Here is a 20,105-nt window from a genome sequence, read left to right as displayed (position 1 = left end):
AGAAATACACTACGGAAAAAAAGAAGGAACAGCACGTCAGAAATCAGTTCAATGTCGTTGAAGAATCCATAGAGTAGAGACAAATTTAACCCCAATAACTACCATGGAATACAGTGGGGGGAAAAAGTATTTGATCCCCTGCTGATTTTGTACGTTTGCCCACTGATAAAGAAAGGATCAGTCTATAATTTTAATGGTAGGTTTATTTGAACAGTGAGAGACAGTTGCCAAACGTCAGCCACAAAACCTTAATGACTTGGAGAAGATCGGCAAAGAGGAGTGGGACAAAATCCCTCCTGAGATGTGTGCAAACCTGGTGGCCAACTACAAGAAACATCTGACCTCTGATTGCCAACAAGGGTTTTGCCACCAAGTACTAAGTCATGTTTTGCAGAGGGGTCAAATACTTATTTCCCTCATTAAAATGCAAATCATTTTATAACATTTTTGACATGCTTTTTTCTGGATTTTTTTGTTATTCTGTCTCTCACTGTAGGCCTTCCCTGTAGCTCAGTTGGTAGAGCATGGTGTTTGCAACACCAGGGTTGTGGGTTCGATTCCCACGGGGGGCCAGCACAGAAAAAAAAAAAAAAAAAAAAAAAAAAATGTATGAAATGTATGCATTCACTACTGTAAGTCGCTCTGGATAAGAGTGTCTGCTAAATGACTAAAATGGGATCAAATACTTTTTTCCCCCCACTGAATATGTCAACAGAAATCTTTGGAAAGTCCTCTGCATTTCCATTAACAGCAGACTCGTACATTTCCTCACTGAAAACAATGTACTGAGAAAATGTCAAATTGGCTTTTTACCAAATTATCATATGACAGACCACCTATTCACCCTGCACCTCCTAATTCACAAACAAAACAAAGGCAAAGTGTTCTCATGCAGATTTCAAAAAATCTTTTGACTCAATTTGGCATGAGGGTCTGTTATACAAATTGATGGAAAGCAGTGTTGGGGGAAAAGCATACAGCATTATAAAAATCAATGTACACAAACAAGTGTGCAGTTAAAATTGGCAAAAATCTAATTTCTTTCCACTGGGCTGAGACAGGGATGCAGCTTTCTTTCCACAGGGCTGAGACAGGGATGCAGCTTTCTTTCCGTGTGGTGAGACAGGGATGCAACTTGAGCCCCACTCTCTTCAACATAAATATCAACGAATTGGCGAGGGCACTAGAACAGTCTGCAGCACCCGGCCTCACCCTACTAGAATCTGAAGTCAAATGTCTACCATTTGCTGATAATCTGGTGCTTCTGTCCACAAACAAGGAGGGCCTACAGCAGCACATATATCTTCTGCACAGATTCTGTCAGACCTGGGCCCTGACAGTAAATCTCAGTAAGACCAAAAAAATGGTGTTCCAAAAAAGGTCCAGTTGCCAGGACCACAAATACAAATTCCATCTAGACACTGTTGCCCTAGAGCGGTGGTTCCCAAACTTTTTATAGGCCCGTACCCCTTCAAATATTCAACCTCCAGCTGCGTACCCCCTCTAGCACCAGGGTCAGCACACTCTCAAATGTTGTTTTTTTGCCATCATTGTAAGCCTGCCATACACACACTATACGATACATTTATTAAACATAAGAATGAGTGAGTTTTTTTTCCATTACCCGGCTTGTGGGAAGTGACAATGAGCTCTTACAGGACCAGGGCACAAATGATAAAATGTATTTAACCATCATAAATATAAAACCTTATTTGTTACTTGAAAATTATGAGTAAATCACCACAGGTTAATGAGAAGAGTGTGCTTGAAAGGATGCACATACAGTTGAAGTTGGAAGTTTACATGCACTTAGGTTGGAGTCATTAAAACTTGTTTTTCAACCACTCCACACATTTCTTGTTAACTATAGTTTTGGCAAGTCACTTAGGACATCTACTTTATGCATGACACAAGTAATTGTTCAAACAATTGTTAACAGAGATTATTTCACTTATAATTCACTGTATCACAAATCCAGTGGGTCAGAAGTGTACATACACTAAGTTGACTGTGCCTTTAAACAGCTTGGAAAATTCCAGAAAATGATGTCATGGCTTTAGAAGCTTCTGATAGGCTAATTGACATAATTTGAGTCAACTGGAGGTGTACCTGTGGATGTATTTCAAGGTCTACTTTCAAACTCAGTGCCTCTTTGCTTGACATGGGAAAATCAAAAGAAATCAGCCAAGACCTCAGAAAATAAGTTGTAGACTTAATACTTCTGTATGTTGTAAAACCATTACATAGTCGCTGCCCATGTCATTGCATAGTGCAGAAAATACACAAGAGTTCAGGGGCCTTGCTTTAACAAAGTGAACTATTTTCACTGTAGTGTCCAAAAAATAACTTCAAGTGGTCAGGCATTCCCTTGGCAGCAAGAGCCTCTCGGTGGATGCTGCAGTGTACCAAAGTGGCATCAGGAGCAACTGCTTGCACATGTTACCACTCCACTATGTCTCCCTGTCATGGCTTTTGCACCATCAGTACATATACCAACACATCTTGACCACCAAAGTCCATTTGATGCCACAAAGCTGTCCAGTACTTAAAAAATATCCTCTCCTGTTGTTTTGGTTTCCAGTGGTTTGCAGAAGAGGATGTCTTCCTTAATTGACCCCCCATAAACGTAACGGACAGGAGCTGTGCCAGACCCGCCAAGTCTGTTGACTCATCCAGCTGTAACGTATAGACTTCACTGGCTTGTATGCCAAGCAGTAATTGTTTCAAAACATCTCCTGCCATGTCACTGACACGTCGTGAAACAGTGTTGTTTGATGAAGAAATTGTCTGTATTGTTTTTTTGGCCTTTGCCCCAGCATCGTTTCAGCCATATCTGCGACAGCAGGAAGAATTAAGTCCTCCACAATAGTATGGGGCTTGCCTGTCCTAGCCACTCAGTAGCTCACCATATAAGATGCTTCTAGCCCCTTCTTAGTAATGGTATCTGTTGCTTTTATACATGTCTTACTACTTGAAAGTCGTCTTAATTCTCACTCAAAAACACTGGCTTATTTTTCAAATTGGCATGTTTTAATTCTAAATGTCTGCGCAAGAGTGAAGGTTTCATTGTGTTGTGAGATAGTACTTTTAAACATACAACACACTGGCTGAGGAAAGGCACTACTCCCAATATAAGTGAACCCCAAATCAATGTAGTTCTCATCATATTTGCGCCTCTTCGACAGTCCAACGTCCCTGTCTGTTGTTTGGTGCTTTGCCGGATAAGGGGGCGGCAGCTCTACGGCTGCATCAGATTCACAACTGTCAGTGTCCATGCTAGCTAGGCTAACAACTAATGTAGAATTACTGATGCTAGCATTGGATGTGCTCGTGGAAGCAGAACAACTTGTGTAGTCGACAGGTACAGGTGTAGTACTGCTGGTAGTAGCAGTACTACCAGTAGAGCTGGTATTATTTGACTAGGCTAGCTGTATTTGACATTGTGTTTTTATTTCGCTGAACACTAGATGGTTTAATTTTATTTTTGGCAGTGAAACGAGGCTACTCAGGCGTGAAAAACTCACCCAAATGTATAGCCCCGTTGGAAAATCTAAACAGACTGTTTGAAAATGTGAAAAATAAAAAACACTTATATTTGGAGTACCCCGACGGCATTGCGCGTACCCCAGTTTGGGAATACATGCCCTAGAGCATACAAAAAAAACTATACATACCTCGGCCTAAATATCAGCACCACAAGTAACTTCCACAAAGCTGTGAATGATCTGAGAGACAAGGCAAGAAGGGCCTTCTACGCCACCAAAATGAACATCAAATTTGACATCCCAATTAGGTTCTGGCTAAAAATACTAGAATCCGTTATAGAACCCAAATAATTAATGCAAATAATTAATGCAGAGCAGAATTAGGCCGATACCTGCTAATGATCAAAATCCAGAAAAGATCTGTTCAATTCTACAACCACCTAAAAGAAAGAGATTCCCAAACCTTCCATAACAAAGCCATCACATACAGAAAGATTAACCTTTAGAAGAGGCAAGGTGGTCCTGGGTCTCTGTTCACAAACAGGACAGCAACACAGTTAGACCCACCAAATCATGAGAAAACAAAAAGATAATTACTTGACACATTGGAAAGAATCTACAAAAAAAATCAGAGCAAAATGGAATGCTATTTGGCCCTAAACAGAGAGTACACAGTGGCAGAATACCTGACCACTGTGACTGACCCAAATTTAAGGAAAGTTTTGACTATGTACAGACTCAGTGAGCATAGCCTTGCTATTGAGAAAGACCGCTGTAGGCAGACCTGGCTCTCAAGATAAGACAGGCTATGTGCACACTGCCCACAAAATGTGGTGGAAACTGAGCTGCACTTCCTAACCTCTTGCCAAATGTATGACCATATTAGAGACAGATATTTCCCTCAGATTACACAGACCCACAAAGAATTTGAAAACAAACCCAATTTTGATAAACTCCCATATCTATTGGGTAAAATACCAGTGTGCCATCACAGCAGCACAATTTGTGACTTGTTGCCACAAGAAAAGGGCAACCAGTGAAGAACAAACACCATTGTAAATACAACCCATATTTTATGTTTATTTATCTTCCCTGTTGTACTTCAACTATTTTCAGATTGTTATAACAATGTACATAGCAATAATATTACACTTTAAATCTCTCTATTCCTCTGAAATGTTTGTGAATGTAATGTTTACTGTTCAGTTTTATTGTTTATCTATTTCACTTGCTTTGGCAAGTAAACATATGTTTCCCATGCCAATAAAGCTGTTTAAATTGAATTGAACTGAGAGAGAGAGGCGCGATTGCTTCAGAGAACAATTTGGTTTCAGGTAGAGAGGAACTGTCGAAATACACAAAGAGGGGATAAAGAGTGCGAGAGAGCATATTCCAGAAACTACTCAGCATGCCAAGTACACAAAGTACCCATGGTGTCTCATTAGACAGATTGTTCCTGTGAGAATCAGAAAGGAGTGGGTGAGAGAAAGATAGAAAAATAGATTTCTATTCTGTCACCTGGGATGTGAATTGAGAAGCTTCCAGAAATGACCTGGCTAAGATGCTAAATGTTCTGTACTGCAGTCTGTGGTGTAATGGCAGGTTACAGGAGCTTTAACAAGGGGCTTACTAATTAGGATCAGAGCCCCAGGGGATTACGCTGGCATTAAGGCCAGGTTAACGACACCTTTAGGGGGATGAGTCTCCCTCGGCGTCAGCCTCTCAAGCCAACCTCCACACCTCACCACCGTCCATCTGAGAGCGAGACAGGGGCACGAGGAGTTATGGCCGTGACATCACTACTAACCCGTGACATCACTGCTACAGCAGCACCAATCCAGACAGAGGGCTGTGTCTGCTAGCTGGCATGGACCCTTATTTATGACTGGACCACAGTGAAGAAGTCGCCCATTCTCTCAAGCATGCCATGTTGCCGCCAGCTTACAGTTCCCTGAGGCGCACTAAAAATCGATTAGCACTTCATAGCAAATCAAATAAACGCAATCTATACCAGAGTTATGGTCGACTGGACTAAAAACTATGCCATAGTGATGGGTCAACTGGGGATGGTGAGCCATAGAGACGTCTTCTTAGTGTTGAGATGGTAACACTTTACATTAAGGTATACTTTATGGGTAACTAAGTCGTTTATAAATCAATGGATAACAATTATCATTTTTCTGACATTGTCAATTGGTTATTCCAACATAACATTTCGCCATCAAAGGGCAGGGCTGGTTGTGTATTCAGATGAGTATGCCGATGTGTAACAAATCTCCTGTTCAAAGGGCCGTCTATTGATCCGTGCCAGTAACGTGTCCGCCTTCGATGTGGAGCACAATGGAGACATGATTGATCAAACCCAGAGAGATGATTAAAAGCAGCCAGTCACAGTGCTCCATCACATTAAGAAGATTGCCTGACCGACAAGCTCAAGGAGAAAGAGACTAGAAGTGGGGTGGTCAGAGAAACCTTTGAAGATGTCCTTTTTTGGTCCAATCTGAGCTGAAGTAATCAGGTTTGGATGAAAGCGTCCGTGGCCTGAGCACTTTGTTTGGCTGGAATAATGGTGGGCCTCAACAGAGCAGGGGAGGTGAATATGTATGTGCAGTGCCTGGGTGGCCATGACATGCACATCAAATTTGCAACCGTGGACCAAAATGGCTATTTTCAGACATGTATTCAACATGTGAGTCGTACCACCTGTATCCTGCACAATCCCAAACCAGCAACAGAGCAGAGAGAGACCGTCTTTGGCCTGTTTGACACGTCAGTCCCACTCCACAGAGAGATTCTGACGTCCTAATAGCCTGCAGGGCCACATACAACACGGTGTTATGCCAAAGAGTTTTTGGTTTAACCCAACGATAACACAGTGTTCCACAGAACACTAATGAAACATTTACCACACAGATGAGGCCTCTGAACTTTTTATGTGCGGGGAAATGATTGCTATGCGTTAACGTGTGGAGTCGGCATCTGCTTCCGACCGTGTTTGGAGTCATGCTCCAGAGTGCATTCTCCCGCCCCTACATTAGCCTCGCAGTGAAAGGTTCAGTGGGTAAATAGAGCTCTCGAGCCTTATGCAAAACGGCAGGCATTTAGCGGGAATGCTAATGAGAAGCACAGGGCTACAGATGATCACAGTTATCATTGGGTTATGAATGCATTGGAGAGCCAAGGTTAGTTACAGGGACAAAAGGGAATTCATTTGCCCTCATCTCTGCATTACAGCCATATTCCAATCAATGTCATTAGAATCATAATGAGGTTGGGGCTCTTATCAAAAAATGCCAACCAGTAGCAGACCGTATCGCTGGCCAATTTGTCCTCAGGATCGTTTCCACGTTGTTCTCCTTGAAGATCACAGTAGTAATGCGGCTGTGAGCGAGTGTCAGTTTGGAGGACAGGAAGTGTGAGATAAATGTATGTGACACATGAGGGGAGCGCATAGGGAAGGGCAAAACAATGGGGCCCTCCTCTAGTCTACAGCGTGAAGGGCAGAACTATGGGGCCCTCCTCTAGTCTACAGCGTGAAGGGCAAAACTATGGGGCCCTCCTCTAGTCTACAGCGTGAAGGGCAGAACTATGGGGCCCTCCTCTAGTCTACAGCGTGAAGGGAAGAACTATGGGGCCCTCCTCTAGTCTACAGCGTGAAGGGCAGAACTATGGGGCCCTCCTCTAGTCTACAGCGTGAAGGGCAGAACTATGGGGCCCTCCTCTAGTCTACAGCGTGAAGGGCAGAACTATGGGGCCCTCCTCTAGTCTACAGCGTGAAGGGCAGAACTATGGGGCCCTCCTCTAGTCTACAGCGTGAAGGGCAGAACTATGGGGCCCTCCTCTAGTCTACAGCGTGAAGGGCAGAACTATGGGGCCCTCCTCTAGTCTACAGCGTGAAGGGCAAAACAATGGGGCCCTCCTCTAGTCTACAGCGTGAAGGGCAGAACTATGGGGCCCTCCTCTAGTCTACAGCGTGAAGGGCAGAACTATGGGGCCCTCCTCTAGTCTACAGCGTGAAGGGCAAAACAATGGGGCCCTCTAGTCTACAGCGTGAAGGGCAGAACTATGGGGCCCTCCTCTAGTCTACAGCGTGAAGGGCAGAACTATGGGGCCCTCCTCTAGTCTACAGCGTGAAGGGCAGAACTATGGGGCCCTCCTCTAGTCTACAGCGTGAAGGATTAGGAGGAGCAGATGGAGTTCTAAAAGCTCCCGTATTGACATGGACTCGGCTGTTCTGGAATACCGGAAAAACTCCCCGCTCTGTCTGACACCCCCTTTCTTCTTTTCCTTTCCTCCCCCTCTTTTCTTTCATTGTCTTTCTCTCCAGCCTTCCTCAAACCCACCCACAGCCGCCCCTCCCCAGGCCTGAAAGCACAGCCGGATGTGGGGTAGGCCTGGAGTGAATGAGGTGGGGGAGGGATGGGGAGCCTCCCTACTACCTGGAATGATTAGTGGGGGTGGGATGGCAAGAAAGAGGTATGAAAAAAAACTGGGCAGAAAGACAACTGATGTCTTCTGTGTTGGCAACAGCCTTTTCTAATCCTAGCCCTGGGGCCACACTCTGCAGTCAAGCGGGCTATTACATGGCAACAATTAGGGGGCTGGAGCCTAACACCTGGTCCTCCCCATTCTGGCCCTCCACTGGCAGCTGACTGTACAGTCTCATCGCCAGGTGGTCCTACTTCAATGACATTAGCTAGTCACTCAAGAGTTAATCAGGAGCCTGTCTTAGCCTAGCGTTGGCTGCATGGAGCCCATTTACCAGCCTCACCCCCATCCAACACTGGCTGTCTTTTTATGGGGATGTACGGAGACAACGTTGTTTAGAAAACTTGTTCAAATGAAGATCTCTAAGAGGGAGCTCAAATAATTAACCGACGGACTGAGGCCTCTAGGATTCCATCCTGTTTAGCAACTCACGGTGCGTCCACATACAGCAAGGGATTATAATGGGCCTTTCATGGACGCACAAAAACAGATGGAGAAGCTGGGAAGTGCTATACATCTCTGCAGATGGCCGCGACAAAGTAGGGGGAGGGAAACGGGATTTGGTCAAAGTCGGCAGATACAAAAACAAGTGGGTGTAGACTAAAGCAGCCAGGGCCATATCTGCCTCCACAAAGGCCATTTCATCTATATCCCCCTGCCCTGAAGATCTGAGAGTAAATAACACTCATTACAATGACAATACATATAGATTTGTAGCCCAAACTGCTAGAATCTCATCAATAGTAATTAGTGGCTATACATAACTAATGAAGATGTGCACAGCGCATAAATCTGAAGAGCTCAGGGCCTTTGTTTTCCTGCCAAAGCCTTTTTGGAGGAGTGCAGGTCTGGTAAACAAGGTTTTCTGTCAACATTTAAAATGGAAAAACCTAGAGAGGAACATCTACAATGACAGGGAGCCGAAAGTCTTGTTTTAGAAAGCGACTACTAAGAGGTTATAAATCTAGAGCTGATGACCAGATAATCAACCAAGCTTTCTCTTTGTCCAGAGCAACAACAGCAGCACAGCAAAGACGTTCAGGCCACCAAATGTCAATCATAGAAAGGCCTACTGTACAGTATGTTGCTCTGTGGCCAAATCAATGGCTGCCACTTGACAACATATACATACTCTCTCCATTACCACATCAAAGGGAGCCTTCTGGAAATGGCAGAAAAGGCACTACACACACTTTAATGTTTCGCTTGTCTCTCTAGTTGGAAAATTCCATTTAATGCAAAAATGCAAATGCTCAGGACAAGGACATCCTCCACGGGGAAACCATGGAGACGGGCCAGGAGAGGAATAGGTGCTGCCTTTCAACTGTTTAAAGAGGCAACATATACATAATCAACTAATTCCTCTTTAAAATAACCAATTAAGGCTGTGACATTTAAAGCAATGTGAAGAAAATCTTTAGATTAACAGTGGTTCTAGTCTCATTACGTTAAAAGAGAATTGAAAAGCTAGCCTAATGCCAATTTTAGGACAAAACAGTGCAAGGCCAAAGGTTTCTAGACAAAAGAAGTCCCTAACCCAGGGCCACGTCACAGAGACTAAGAGAATCCTGGGGTATGTGAGGAGTGACATTTTGCTGACATTTCCTGGTAGTATTGAACACGGGCCGTCTCGAGACGACGACGACAGAAATATCTGTGGATATGCTTGAATGTGACAGAAGAGAGCGAGAGAGGAGAGAGAGCCCTGGTCTTTTCAGGGGACAGTCTCAGTGCTCTGGCCGGTGATGACGAGGGACACAGAGATTGAATGGTAATAACTGGAGCGCAGACAATGGATGATTGAAGGCTCTCTCCGCGACGCTGGAGGATTTCAATATCAGAGCGGCCCTAGAACTGGGATCCTTATCGGGGCAGGCTTCAGACAAAAGGAGAGCTGCGCGTGAAATGTGGGCTAAAACATGGGCACACGACCACGCCGATTAGCAAAAGGCTGCGCACACAAAGAAGCCAGCTTTATGTGGACAAAGGCTGTCCAGTGCCTCGTTGTAACGAGAGATAGGAGGAGAGCGGAGAGAGAGGACGAGGAAGAGAGAGACAGAAAGGGAGAGAAGGAGAGAGGGGCTTTACATATATTCTTTCCTCCATCTTCTACAAGATGTCAGGCCTAAGGAGACGGGAGACTAGAGAAGGGAGGGGAAGAGAGCCCGGTGTTTGAGTGCTCCAGGCCCTCTGCTTCTGATGAGGAATAATGGACTAGCAACACCAGAAAACTCCCAGGACCCTTCCATCGTTAAAACCTTCCCCCATCCTATTCATAAATATCCACACAGACACACATGAACACGTATGCCACACACGGAGGTGCACACCTGCACGGTTCTGTTTTTCTGCCCCCAAAAACACTAAAATGTGTGGAGGCTTCCCAGGGAAGCTCATTAACCCTCCCTCAAGAACCCTGAGACAAAAGAGAAGAAACAAAACCGAACTAATCAATGACAACGCAGCCATTGTAGTGGAAACAAGAACAAGCATCAATTTGGATAACCTGAGAGGGCTAACAGCTTTCCTTTAGTGGTGTTTGGCTGGCTGGGAGGAGAAAGAAAGTTCATTAATTAAACAGGACTAGGGGGACAGATGGAATGGCTAGTTGGATGCTAATCACTTAAAGCAGACAGACCGGTTTTACACCCTCCGTAGAACCACACACACACACACACATCAATCCCTATTAACACGTCCTCTTCAAATGGAATGTACTGCGTTACCCAGCACTGAAGTCCGTTACGGAGTCTGATCGGCAGAGCGGACGGCCTTCCATATACAAGGACTAAAAGTATTGATGCAGCCTAACACTGGGGCTGGCCAATCCACAGAGTTCAACAGTGGAATGCACACACAAGTACACAGAGTAGTACCACTGAAGTCCACAGTTATGACTGCTTCCAAAGCCAAAACACCTAGCATCCATCAGCACCAGTCCTCTCAGATGAATACTTTTCAACCAGGGATTCCTTCAAAGTATGTTTTTCCTCCACAGATAAAAAGATAAATGATTTCCATAACAACACGATATGTAAGAATGGCCTAGGTTTTGATGGCTGGTGATAGAGACAGCTTTCACAGTTATCAGAACTAGGGGTGTCTAGTGGATACCAAACACCTCTGTGGCTTCACCCCTGACAGGTTCATAATGATACAGCCTGTCTGATACTAGTAACGCTACCCGACACCTCCCTGGCTGGCTGGCTGGCTGGCTGGCTGGCGGGGGAGAGAGGGGGATCCCACGCAGACCTGGCAACCTCCCAGCCTTTCACTGCACTCTTACAAAACAGACAGATGTCAGGCATGAATGCATAACAGACGGAGCAGGGAGGGGAGGGTTGTGAGGCGTTCAAGTTTAAAGATACACGGAGCATGACATTCTTTCAGTAACATGCTGTGCTGTAATGCGTGTACATTCCCAGGACTAGAAATATTTAGTGATGGGGTGGCACATATATCGAAAACAAAAAGTGGTCTATTCTGCAAATGGCGGACGGCGAATCTTTTCAAACTAACATTTCCCAAAAATACCTACTTAAAATTCCCTTGAGTAACACAATCACAATTTTGAATGGCACACAATTAAGTAAAGAGTGGTCAACGATCAGACAAAATCATAGGATACATTCTCCCATTTGGAGACTATTGACAGTTTAACAACCTTAGTAAAACATACCCCATAACACAACAAAAAGATGACAAAGAAATACCACTTCAATGCTTCCGACAAACCCACAGTAACTCATCTCTCTGTGCTGCTCTCATCCCCAGGATCAGTACACAGACAGTGTCTTTATGGTCTTTCAGGGCCCTGTGCTGTCATCAAGCTCTCCAGCCCATGCCATCAGCCGTCTGTTTCCATGCCTGCTCTACCTGTGTTTAAGAGTGGCCCTGCTCTGCTCAGCCGCCGCTCAGCCACCGGCCCCCAGGGCTTTCACTGTGAGGGTGAGTGGGGGACGCCTTTTGTTAGAGGCAGGGTGGGGAGAAGATGGAGGGGGGAGGGAAAAAACTATAATGCTGTGAGTCATTCTGCATTAGCAGCGGGGGGGGGGGGGGGGGTACTTTTGCATGTTGTATAAAGCTAGACGCCATATGCCATCCGGCCAGGCTGCCTCCTGAGTCAAGGCTGGGTTTGACAGGTCTGTGCGTGTGTCCCCCCCCGCTCCCTTGGCCCCCTTGGCCCTTCTAGGCCCCAGTGGCAGAGCTGTCTGCTGCTCCGAGCGGAGCGGCCGTGGAGTGGTGGTGTGTGGGCGGGGAGGGGACTCAGTGATGTGAACACATCAGACATTGTCGTGAGCTCCAGGAACAGCTGGTCAGCTGGAGAGAGGGGCAGGTTGAGGGCGGAAGGGAGGAGCGGAGGGGTTGAGGGCGGAGGAGTGGAGGGCGGAGGAGTGGAGGGGTTGAGGGTGAAGGAGTGGACCTAATCCCACTGATCATGGGATTAGGTTAAAATATTCAGTAGAGGAAACCCCCTCCATCCCAAAATGTCATAAACCCCAACCATAGCCCCCCTTTCATCCACTCCTCAGCCCTCACCAAACTCCACCAAAGTCCTGCTTCTCCCAACAACAGTCTCCAACCCAACCGCCTCTGACAATCCCGGCCACCTCCACCCTGTCGAGCAATCCACCCTGCCCCAGAGTTCTGTGTTCCAATTGGGTTAGGGTGGTCATTAGGAATGGACGTCCCTGAGAGCTGGACCGTGACAGAGCTGAGAGCTGGACCGTGACAGAGCTGGACCAGACACAGAACAAGACCCTAACCTAATGGAAGCAGGTTGCTCTTCCACACAACGTCACAGAGCCTCTAATTCAAAAGGCAAAGAGACAGAGGAGAGTTAGGGCTGTACACATCACTTCTCACTGAGAGGCTTATGACAGAGGGAAGATGGTCCAGCTCACCCTTCTCACTGTGCCAAGCCAAGCACTCAGTTCATGGGCTGGGAGATGGCTGCAGGAGACTGTTATGGCACACTAGCTGACAAATAAGAGCCTATCAGCAACCCTAAATAATACATTTTCAGCTATAGTACACTAACATGGCAGCTCCCATTCATAACCTCCTTTCAAAGACTCCGAAAGATGCTTTCCTCCTGACTAGGTAATGAAACTTCTTGTCCTAAAGCACATTGTTATCCATGTAGGGACATGAGAGAGAGAAACAAAGCCTTATTCAGAAGGTACACAAAGCAGTAGGCCAATATCAATGGCAAGAGTCCCACATATATGATGTTTTCATGAGCGTCGAAAGGCAGAGCTCCAGAGCTGGTAGACGGTTGGGTAGATGAGGCAAGGGCCTGCACCTCTGTATGTTGGCAGCAGCCCTAGGTTCCACTGGGCTCTGTGAGCTTCACTGAGAAGATGAAACCTCTCTCTGCTACTACACTGCATGTCCCCCACAATGCCACCTAAAAGTCCGGCTCGCATGACTGGCCACGTGCACGAACAGATTATGGCTATTGATTGCTGCCCGGAGACAGATCTCTCTGTGTATGCGTGCGTGCGTGTCTTAGGGGAGGGTAGTAAGGGCACTGGGGCGGAAAAGCTATTGATTCTGTCCAGCGGGGAAGTTGTGTTTCAGAATGAAGGTCAGCTCTACTTCGCCTCCCCCTATTAGAAGCTCCTGCTACCTAAACACACAGCACACGTTTACTCGGGAGTGAGTGCTTGTTTAGGAGAGAGAATAACACTCAGTGACTGGATCAAGTCTCCCGTCAGAAACCCAACAGGCTGTGTTGGAAGCAGAGGAAGTCCACTACAGCCATATCATAATATATATAATAAATATGCCATTTAGCAGACACTTATCCAAAGCGACCCACTATCCTGGCGTTGCAAGCGCCATGCGAGACCAACTCAACTACAGTAGGACCACATACAGTAGTTGGGGATGAATGACACATTGCATGTCAGGGGAAATTGTCTTGATATATGGTGTGCTACTTATATAGCGGGAACTTGGCCGTCAAGCGTATTCTCCTCCCGCATGTCAGGTCCTCACCACTCACAGTGAGTTTGCGTTCCCCTCTGGCAGTGGAGGAGACTGCAGCCCGCTGCTCAGTGTTCATACAGGGTGACTATTAGGATTCACACAGCCTCTTCTCATAGGGCCATATTAATGACACAATATGGGTGATTTCTGACAGCCTTGTAATATAAGGTCTGTGGGGTCAGGACTGTCTCTTTGACGTCCAACAGCGCCGAGGGTTCTGAAATAACATCAGTGCGTTGTCACTGAATAGAGCAGAATGCTGTACATAGGAGTGGAATGACACACGTCAACCCACTTGGATAGACATCTTAAACGCTGACCATATGTCACACATACACTGACACACAAAAACCTCTCACACACAAACTACTCTAAGTACCATGGTGTAGAGCCAAAAAGGAAACAGCGGATTGTAGAGGAAGGGAGGATTGGTGTGTGTGTGTGTGTCCAGCAATGTGGCTGGTGGTCATATTTCAATATCAAATCCAATTAGCCGGAGTGATGGTGCAGCAGAGCGCCTGGCTGCTGGAGACTCCAGTTCTGTGGCGGACGGAGCAGGAGAGAGGACACCAGAGAGCGCCACAGAGGAGAGCGCCACAGCGCCAGGCCTGCCTTTATGTGGACGCACTGAGGTCATGTGGCTTTTCTTTGTAGAAACATTAAACAAATGACCTTGGAGAGCGGCCTGGCTACAGACAGCAGATTGGGGAGCACCGGGGCGGGGAAACGCTGGATAGGGATTTAATATCGGCTACAAAAACAGCCTGCTCTGCAAAGAGACAAGGTCATTGTTCCAACCCAAAATAAAACACCTACACTTTGCAGAAGACGAGAGGCAGATGAGATGAGGAAGAGAAGGGAGCATACATGGAGGAATGGATATCATAAAGTGAATGCACCAATTTGTAAGTTGCTCTGGATAAGAGCGTCTGCTAAATGACGTAAATGTAATGTAAAATGTAGTACAATGCAGGAACCCTATCAGCAGAAGGAGGAATGGGTCATATGCCTTTGGGTTAAGTCTAGATACAGTACCAGTCAAAAGTGTGGACACACCTACTCATTCAAGGGTTTTTCTTTATTTTTACTATTTTCTACATTGTAGAATAATAGTGAAGACATCAAAACTATGAAATAACACATATGGAATCATGTAGTAACCAAAAAAGTGTTAAACAAATCAAAATATATTGTATATATTTGATCATTCAAAGTAGCCACCCTTTGCCTTGATGACAGCTTTGCACACTCTTGGCAACCAGCTTCACCTGGAATGCTTTTCCAACAGTCTTGAAGGAGTTCCCACATATGCTGAGCACTTGTTGGCTGCTTTTCCTTCACTATGCGTTCCAACTCATCCCAAACCATCTCAATTTGGTTGAGGTTGGGTGATTGTGGAGGCCAGGTCATCTGATGCAGCACTCCATCACTCTCCTTCGTCAAATAGCCATTACACAGCCTGGAGGTGTGTTGGGTCATTGTCCGGTTGAAAAACAAATGATAGTCCCACTAAGCGCAAACCAGATGGGATGGTGTATCGCTGCAGAATGCTGTGGTAGCCATGCTGGTTAAGTGTGCCTTGAATTCTAAATAAATAACCAACAGCTTCACCAACAAAGCACCCTACATCACACCACCTCCTCCATGCTTAATGGTGGGAACCACATATGCGGAAGCCATCCATTCACCTATTCTGCGTCTCACAAAGACATGGCGGTTGGAACTGTATATCATTAGTTTTGGTATTCCTGATCTTTTTTGAGGTAATAAACCTTCGAATAGCATTCTAAATTATATCTTAAAACATTCTTCCAAAAATAGTCAGAACTTTATTTATTGGTAGGAGTTTTTTCTTTTAACAAATCCTGAGAAATCTTCTGATTTACAAAATAGTTTGTGTTTGTTTGTGTGTGCGCCCTATCTTGATAAAAAAAAATAGGTCTCGTCGCCTCGATGACTCATGACTATTTCTTTGTTTAAACATAATCCTCCAGCCATCCAGGAAAATGTCCCACACACAGACACCAGTGCTGGCATTGCCAGCATCCATTGGCTGGGAGCATCCGTTTGTCAGCTCATTATCCAGATCTGCAGTATGTGGGGCCTCAGCCTGGCTGGCTGCTTCACACTGCCAACGCTCCAGCCCAGCCAGCGATCATCTCATCTCACAGATCAGGCCGTTGTGCTGCTCTCTTCTTGCTAAGGAATGCCAGGTAGGCCTGGTCTGGCCCAGTCCGGCCCTGGCTTCCTTCCCCCTTGGCTCCCAGTGCAGACTGGCCTATGGTAGCTAGACACCGCTGGCAGCTCAGCACATCTCACACTGGAGTAATTCACTTGGCTTTGGGTTACAGACATCTGCCTCTCTGCTGTCCCACTGATGCCCCCAGGGACCCTGAGAGGGGCTGATATGAGCCTCGCTGATGGGTGGGCTGGGGGGGTGACACCCGTGCATACAAATGCAAGCACATACACATCAAACTCAGAATGTACAGCCACATACACCTGTAGCCAAAGTTTAGTGCACATTATTAGCATAAAAACATACTATAGGCTACTGACATTATCGCGCACCCTTGCCCACTTTCCTTACAAACCAATGACCTGTGCCGCGAGGCCCAAAAGAATACTTGAGAGCGGTGCACAACTTGGGTCCAACCTCAAAAGCTGGAGATTGCTGGTCGCCATGGCAACACCCAGAGAGCTACTGTGGTCCCTGCGAGGCCACTCTGTACAGCCTGTCCCTGTCCGGGGAGAGGCGGAGCTGCAAGGCTTTGTGGGAGATCAGATTTCACCCACCGCTCCACCGCTCCAAAAAAACGTCCCTCACCTCCTTCAGTCATCAACTTATTCACATGCAAATTCATCTCCATCGCTGATTACGCTCGTCTTAAACCAACTGACATGTACAGCTGGAGATCAGGCCCTTAACGACAGGCAGGCTGTTACCGGGATGGAGGGGAGGACGGGTTAATGACAGTCATGTCTCTGCTGCTGTCGTCTAAACCCACTGCATCATACAAGACCACAGAGATGTTACACAAGATCCCCATTACAGACCCAGACAGACACATGCGTCCTCACGTCACTACGGGCTGCGCGACACACCGCAACACCTCAACCCGGTGCGCTGTTAATCGCTGTATGCAAATCAGCCAGCGCATCAAGATCAGTGTCAGTGCTCACCCATGCAGATCACCCAACACGCTACACACACCACATCGGAATCCACCCAGGCCAACCACTAGAAGGGCTAACGCTGCTATAACAACAATCAACCCGTTTAGAAATTCAATATTTTCACATATGAGAACAATCATCAGATTGTGAGGAATAACATTAATACATAGAAAAAAAGAATACATCGAAAAAGATAACCGTCCCTGGAAAAACTTGCAGGGCCTACCTGCTGAGGCTCTGTGATCAGTTGTTAACCTTGTGGAGGCAGACAGGGCTTTATGGGTAGGGGAGACAGAGTAAAGGGTTCACGCAAAGGATACAAGCTCTGGTAAAGCGTCAGGCGGGACTTGACAGCTCTGCTGGCGTTGATGCAGGTGGCACGCACAAGGCTGGGCAGCAGCGTTCCTGTGACGATGGCGCCGTTGAAAAGAGGCCCAAAGAAGGGGACCTACGAGGGGAAGGAGAGAGGGAGAGAAAGTTACCATCTTAAATAACCGTCATAACCGTTGAATTCTTCTTTTTTTCTGTGGAACGAAAAGCGGAGTGAAGACAGGACGGCCGGGCATTCGTGTGGTTGAGTCCGTTTCCGCGGTTACATGGACTCATTACAACATGATGAAACTTTGTTGCTCCGTGCTGAAACAAGCAAGGTGCTGTAGCAAACCAGTCTGGTTGCCTAGGCAACGCTCCCCTCCATGCAGCATGAGCACACGCTGTCAGGAGCGGAGGGAAGGAGAAAATGTGAGTCAAAAATAAAAATGCTATTCAAACGCAGTACCAGTGAAACGTTTAGACACACCTACTCATTCTAGGGTTTTTCTTTATTTTAACTATTTTCTACATTGTAGAATAATAGTGAAGACGTCAAAACTATGAAATAACACACCAAAAAAAAGTGTTAAACAAATCAAAATATATTTTATATTTGAGATTCTTCAAAGTAGCCACCCTTTGCCTTGATGACAGCTTTGCACACTCTTGGCATTCTCTCAACCAACTGCATGAGGTAGTCACCTGGAATGCATTTCATTTAACAATGCTCTGTCAGAGTGACCATTGGGTTCTTGATCACCTCCCTGACCAAGGCCTTTCTCCCCCGATTGCTCAGTTTGGCCGGGCGGCCAGATCTAGGAAGAGTCTCCTATTTAAGAAAGATGGAGGCCACTGTGATCTTGGGGACCTTCAATGCTACAGAAATATTTTGGTACCCTTCCCCAGATCAGTGCCTCGACACAATCCTGCCTCGGAGCTCTACGGACAATTCCTTCGACCTCATGACTTAGTTTGAAGTGCATGTCAGAGCAAAAACCGTGGGACCTTTTATAGACAGCTGTGTGCCTTTCCAAATCATGTCCAATCAATTAATTTACCACAGGTGGACTACAATCAAGTTGTAGAACGATCTCAATGATGATTAATGGAAACAGGAAGCACCTGATTTCAATTTCGAGTCTCACAGCAAAGGGTCTGAATACTTATGCAAATAAGGTATTTCTGTTTTTTATTTTTAATAAATGTACTTTTTCCAAAGTGTGCTCAATTGAAGACATGAAAATGTATAATTGTTTTTGTGTTATTAGTTTAAGCAGACTGTCTATTATTGTGACATCGATGAAGATGAAATCTAATTTTATGACCAATTTATGCAGAAATCCAGGCATTTCCAAATGGTTCACATACTTTTTCTTGCCACTGTAGTGCGCAATATGTTTGGAACATCAAATCACAATAAATTTGAAGTATTGAATCACATTACATATAGAGTCTTGAAAATCGCAATACATATGGTACTGGCACCTAAGTATCATGATATCATCATCTCGTTGGGGTCCCTGGCAATTCCCAGCCCAACATCTAAAATTGGTACAGGGTTAGATTCAAGTTTGAGTGACTTAGTCCTAAGTGTTGAGCTTATTTAGCATAGAAACCACACACTCATCTAATGCAAATCAATACTGGAGAAAATACTTTGATTGAACTATTGAACAAATACAGTGGGAGCTCTCTGTATTTGAGAGCAGCGTGCATGCGTGTGTGACACATGCGTCTGTTCATGTGTTTTGGGGAGATTTTAAATCTGCTGAGTTTAATGATCGTTGACCTGGAATGTGACGTGCGTGTCAGAGCCTCTCCATAAGTCCTGCTGTCTACTTGACATGGCTTAGCTCATTATCCAGACAGTCCCTCCACTTCAATAATTAGAGCACACTTCAAACTGACAGCTAGCCCATTCAATCTCTACTGGTGTAAAAAAATGTAAAAAATTCTAGAGGTCAACTCAGGCCAATGAAGCTCTAGAACAAGAAAGGGTCTGCGTAATGGGGGCTGTAGGATTCTATGGTGGAGGTTTGGGCTGCAGACTGGGTGGTTGTTGGTGGTGTCTTTCTGTCTGTCTGTGTGGATATTGGGAGGAGGCCTAGGTGGATGGCCAGACAGAGGGCTATGGGCATCATTCCCAGGTTGGCAGAGTCCTGCTGGCAGGTCAGTGGAATGAGAAAGCTGCCATGCATTCTGGCCCCATCTTTTGCTCCAACACACCAAAACCCTTCGTTTGGCCGACAAAGTCTCTTTCGCCCTCTTTAGAAGAGACTGGAGATAGTGTGTGAGGTTTTCTTCTAGATCTGAGATGAGGATGTCCCAGTGACGGACTTCCTATAGTGTCTTTTGGTCACATTTAGGACAAATATTAGAGTCTACCAATCTAAATATATAGTGCCTTAAGAAAATATTCACACCCGTTCAATTTTTCCACATTTTGTTGTGTTCTAGCCTGAATTTAATTCAATTGAGATTTTGTCACTGGCCACACACACCCCATAATGTCTTGTGCAATTATGCTTTTCGAAACTTTTACAAATTAATACAAAATTTAAAGCTGAAATGTCTTGAGTCAATAAGTACTCAACCCGTTTGTTATGACAAGCCTAAATAAGTTCACAAGTAAAAATGTGCTTAACAAGT

General features: G+C 45.6%; 1 protein-coding gene across 3 annotated transcripts in view; it reads right to left on the bottom strand.

Annotated features, from left to right (window-relative positions):
- Window positions 1–20,105, bottom strand: part of ralgapa2 (Ral GTPase activating protein catalytic subunit alpha 2) — a 150,695-nt gene that overhangs the window by 30,204 nt on the left and 100,386 nt on the right. For all 3 annotated transcript variants that reach the window (XM_014210400.2, XM_014210399.2, XM_014210401.2), the window contains one exon: window positions 17,465–17,592. In XM_014210400.2, the coding sequence (XP_014065875.2) occupies window positions 17,465–17,592 (128 nt within the window). The remainder of the gene's footprint in view (window positions 1–17,464; window positions 17,593–20,105) is intronic.

This window comes from Salmo salar, chromosome ssa09, assembly GCF_905237065.1.
Source record: "Salmo salar chromosome ssa09, Ssal_v3.1, whole genome shotgun sequence".
Classification (NCBI taxonomy): domain Eukaryota; kingdom Metazoa; phylum Chordata; class Actinopteri; order Salmoniformes; family Salmonidae; genus Salmo; species Salmo salar.
This window is presented reverse-complemented; position numbering and strand designations above follow the sequence as displayed.